Source organism: Lepidochelys kempii, chromosome 6, assembly GCF_965140265.1.
Source record: "Lepidochelys kempii isolate rLepKem1 chromosome 6, rLepKem1.hap2, whole genome shotgun sequence".
Lineage (NCBI taxonomy): Eukaryota > Metazoa > Chordata > Testudines > Cheloniidae > Lepidochelys > Lepidochelys kempii.
In genome coordinates, this window is record NC_133261.1 from 3,288,762 (window position 1) to 3,293,685 (window position 4,924).

At 43.2% G+C, this 4,924-nt stretch overlaps 1 protein-coding gene across 1 annotated transcript; it reads left to right on the forward strand.

Annotated features, from left to right (window-relative positions):
- The first annotated feature begins 1,546 nt into the window (after window positions 1-1,546).
- LOC140913735 (olfactory receptor-like protein OLF1) lies at window positions 1,547-2,485 on the forward strand. The gene has a single exon (XM_073350536.1). The coding sequence runs from the start codon at window positions 1,547-1,549 to the stop codon at window positions 2,483-2,485; it is 939 nt and encodes a 312-aa protein (XP_073206637.1).
- The last annotated feature ends 2,439 nt before the right edge of the window (window positions 2,486-4,924 follow it).

The following is a 4,924-nucleotide window of genomic DNA, read 5'->3' on the forward strand; positions in this document are numbered from 1 at the left end:
CTATTGGGGCCAGGACAATGAGGTGATTCTGAAACCTGGAATGACTGAGAAGATATCAGCTACACCTGCAAACAATTAGTATGTTGCCCCTGTATCTAACTTTCTGTTCCTTTGATTCCAAATTTCTTGCTAAGGCTGGTTGAAATTTTTTTTTTATTTTCAATTTAACTATTTTTTCCATGAAATAAACTTTTTCCTAAAAATTATATGCTTTCCATCAAAATACCAATCTCCTCTCCTCCCTAAACCATGGCTTTGTGACTCTGGTGAAGTTCCAGAGCAGTTCAGCTAGAGGAGAGACCATCATGCATCATGGGGGATGTAGTCCAGCCTCGGAGACAGGAACGTGGAAGAGATTGGTGCTGGGTGGTATCTGATGCACCCCTATGGTATTTCCTAGCAAAAAATATTTTGGTCTCCACAAAAAAACAAACAAACAAAAAAAAAAAAACCCTATGATATTTACGTGCAAAAAGGTTCTGATCTTAAAAAAAAAACAAAAAACCAAAACCACCTTTCTGGATGAGCTCAACACAGTACTCAGCTTACACTGAAAACAGTAAGATAAAATATACCCCTAACCTCATACTCTGTAACTCTGGTAGAAATTGCATCATTTGATAACACAGTAGAAAAGATTGGGACAAATTAAACCACAGGGCACCAATTACACCAAGGTGGCTTTGGTTCACTGAACACGTTAATTAGGTGTGGTGTTAATCTTAGCTCAGGTATTCCCAGTTGCTTCAGGAATCATGTGCCATCGATCACACATCTCAGTATAACATTTCCCGAGTGCTCCAAACTCTCAGTTTCTATCAATGGGGAAATGCTACCACATCTCTCTCTCTCTTCTCAGCAGGTACGTGCTATTGTCCCGAATTACAGTCACACACACACAAGCAGACACCACGGGGATCAGCAGGTATTAAATTCAAGATCTCCAGCACTTAACGCCTCAGCCCCAACTCCTACCCCTTCAGCTAAAGGAGCAACCTCCTGGGTTGGAAAAAAACCAGGCAATTACCGAGTCACTGAAGACAGGGCTTCCCATTATGTCTCTGGGTTTTCATATAGCTACAGTAAATGCCAAAAAGATGAATTAGCATAGTAAGCAACTTTACCCCAAACTGACAAGCTAAGCCACAGAGCTCCCCTTGCCCAAAGAGGGTGGAAATATTGACAATCCTTTACTCTCACCCCTTCTTTCGCTATGGAATAATTCCTTCAGACTGATTCCCTCACAGGAGAGTCACAAGTCACTCTTTTCTGTTCAGAGTAGTGAATAGGAGTGTTTCTGTGTGGGGGGCATGATTAACCTGAAGTGTCATTGTATTTGCAGTGTGCGTATCTTATCAAACACCTGGAATGACCAGCTGTGAACATCTGGCTCTCTGGACTAAGCTCTTCCCTGAGTGGGTACTGTTGTCCATTGAGAAACTGATCTCCATTTATCTTCACTTACTTCATTACAGAGAAGGGACACGTTTTCTGCACCATCCACCTGCCCACATCTCTGTAGCTGTCTGATCTCTGTTCAGTGGAGATGGAAGAGGGAAATCACTCAGAGGTGACTGAGTTCTGTCTCTCAGGACTGACAGATCGTCCGGAGCTACAGGTCCTCCTGTTTGGGCTTTTCCTACTGCTTTATGGCATCACCCTGGTGGGAAATGGAGGGATGATCTTGTTAATCACAACTAACCCCCGACTCCACACTCCCATGTACTTTTTCCTCAGGAATTTGTCTTTCTGTGACCTCTGCCTTTCCTCGACAATTTCCCCTCAGATGCTGCTCAATTTCTTAGCCGAGAGGAAAAACATTTCTTTCACTGCCTGTGCTGTGCAAATGTCTCTCTCTATCGCTTTTGCAGATTCTCAGGGCTTCTTGCTGGCTGTGATGGCATATGACCGTTATGTGGCCATCTGTAACCCACTGCTCTATACAGTCACCATGTCCAAGCAGCTTTGTAACCAGCTGGTGGCTGGGGTGTACGCTCTGGGGGTTTTGGATTCAATGATATTCACGTGTTTCACATTTCGGCTGTCATTCTGCAGCTCCAACATCATTAATCATTTTTTCTGTGACATCCCCCCACTGTTGGCGCTCTCCTGTTCTGACACCCACATCAGTGAGAAGGTGATGTTTACTTTTGCGTGTTGCGTTATATTGAGCAGCTTTATTCCTGTCCTCCTCTCCTATGTCTATATCATCTCCACCATTCTGCAGATCCGCTCATCTGAGGGCCGGTGCAAAGCCTTCTCCACCTGCAGTTTCCACCTGACCGCTGTGGCCCTGTATTTTCTTACCCTCCTCTTCATGTATTTACGTCCCCCCTCCAGCTATTCAATGGACACGGACAAAATAGTCTCAGTGTTTTACTCGCTGGTTATCCCCATGTTGAACCCCCTCATCTACAGCCTGAGGAACACGGAGGTGAAGGATGCCCTGAGGAAAACAATGAATAAACTCCTAACCAATTCATGAATCTGTTTAACTCTGTACTGGTTTAGTGATGGGGAGTGGAAAAAGGTGAATTAAATTCTCAGCCAATTGCAACATACTTTTGCAGAGCCCGTCGTCATATTGTTCATTATTGTATTGTTATTATTATTAATTTGTTTATATTCCAAGAAGGTCTGCAGACCCCAACTGAAATCAGTGGAGAAAACACAGGAAGACTCACAGGGAAAGAAAGAGAGAATGATTTTAGAAGCTTGTGTTAGGGGCATCCAGCTAGGGAGTGAGTTGCTCAATTTCATGTCTCTGTTCCATGGGTTATTTAATTAGTTATCCACAGCTAAACAACTTTGAAAGGCAAGAGCAGCCCAGACTGAAATAGAACATCGCTCAGTCTCTGGGATGCTTTCTGGAAATGCAGGAAACCCAAGTCCAGAGTGTGACGGTTTTGGTCACAGAGACCTTCATTGGGACTGTCACCTAATGTGGTGAAATTACCTCTGAGCCCATTTTCCCTGCCAGTCTGGGCCTCCAGAAGCCTGCCTCATTGAGCCAGACAAGCTAGGCATCTGCAACCCAGACTGAGGGTCTGGGCCACACCCCCAAAACTGCAGATCTAGACTGAAACCAGCTCAGCAGGATACCTGTCTCCAGAATGCAGACTCACAGCTCCCAATGGAATCTAAAACACAAATAAATCCATTTTACTCTGTATAAATGTTATTCCGGGTAAAATGATAAATGTTCGCCCTCTATATCTCTGCAAGAGAGATATGCACAGCTGTTTGCCCCCCAGGTAACAATTACTTGCGCTGATCCTAGAAATAAACAAAAGTGATTTTATTAAGTATAAAAGGTAGGATTTAAGGGGTTTTAAGAAATAACAGAGCAAACAAAATAAGTCACAAAGCAAAATAAAAGAAAACACACAAGGCTGAGCTTAATACACTCAGAAATCAGTTACAAATGTTAACTTCTTACCCCAGTTGTAAAATTCTTCTAAGATCAGATGCCTTTTCTGACCTGGGTCCAGCCTGCTCTCACTCACCCCTGTGGTTATAGTCCTTTTGTTTCCAGCTGCTTACAGGTATCTCCATGGGGTGGGGAGACCATTACTTAAGCCAGCTGAAAACACTCATTGTTTGCTTCCCCACTTGAATAGAACTTCCCACCTCCCTCAGGAAAATTACCAGCTTCAAGATGGAGCTCAGTCACATGGTTACATGTCACTGTAAGATCCCAATCTCTATTCTTCCTGGTTTCTCCCACATGTACACAGGAAGGCTTTTAGCTAACCAAAGCCATTCACAGTTCATTGATTCTCAAGCACCTTTAATGGTCTGCACTTAATATGTCTTCATCAGTAATACAAGTTAATATCTTATTCTCCTAATTCCAGACATAAAAATAATCCATGTAAACTAATAGGATGAACACACTTAGTGGATTATAACCTTTATAATGACATGTTACATGGGGCACTTAGCATAAAGCATATCCCAGTGATGTCTTATTCAGAAGCATATTTTCATAAAGCATATGGAGAGCAATATCACACAGAGCTTTGCCCAGCACTGGACAGAAGGTGGTACTGAACCTGTATCGCCCACCTCACAGGTGATCACCCCAACTATTGGGCTAAAAATTAGATAGGGAAGGACCACCACCACTTCCTACACAGTGGCTGTGTTGCGACCGGCACCCAAATCCTCCCCCTATGTCTGATTTTAAGGTTCTTAGTTGGTACTACTTCCGTCCTCAACTCATTTTAAGTGAAGGGAGGAAAAACAAAGAGGTACAACCAAGTGATAGGCAAACAATTCAGTTTCAGAGCATTTTGGCCTTTAATTGAAATGACAGTGAGCCATTCATGGGAGGGGAAGGAAGGAATTATGCTTACAGGAGAAATTTCAACATTTCTGAACATATTTACTTAACAAAAGAAGGAAAGAGCTTTACCAAGGAAGGGAGAAGAGTAACTGGAAAAGGAGAGAAAATAGCTTTAATAGGAAGGGAGAAACTCCCCCATCGATTCAGGGAATATCGATACTAAGGCCATTACTTGACTCAGCTATGGTGTGCAGCAGCGCCGTAATGTAGATGATTTCCACATTGATGGAAGGGGTTTTCCTTCAATGCAGTTTATCCACGTCCCCCAGAAGCACTAGCTAGGTCAATGAAATAATTACGCTGAGGTACAAGCTAACTGCCTCAAACATGTTATGAAAAGTTTCTCAGCCCTGTGCTACGGAGCTCGGTTGATCTAATTTTTAAGCATAAACCAGGCCTCAAGGAAGCTGGCAATGGAAGAGACCAGTTGGGAAGTCTAGTCCTATCTCCCTGCCAGGGCAGCAGAAACCACTTTAGTTCTTTTTGTTCAGCCTAGTTGGAAATATTCCAGCTATCCCAGCTTCCAAGTAGAGATTATTCTGCATTATGAGTGAGCCCAGTTTCAGGCTGTGTGTT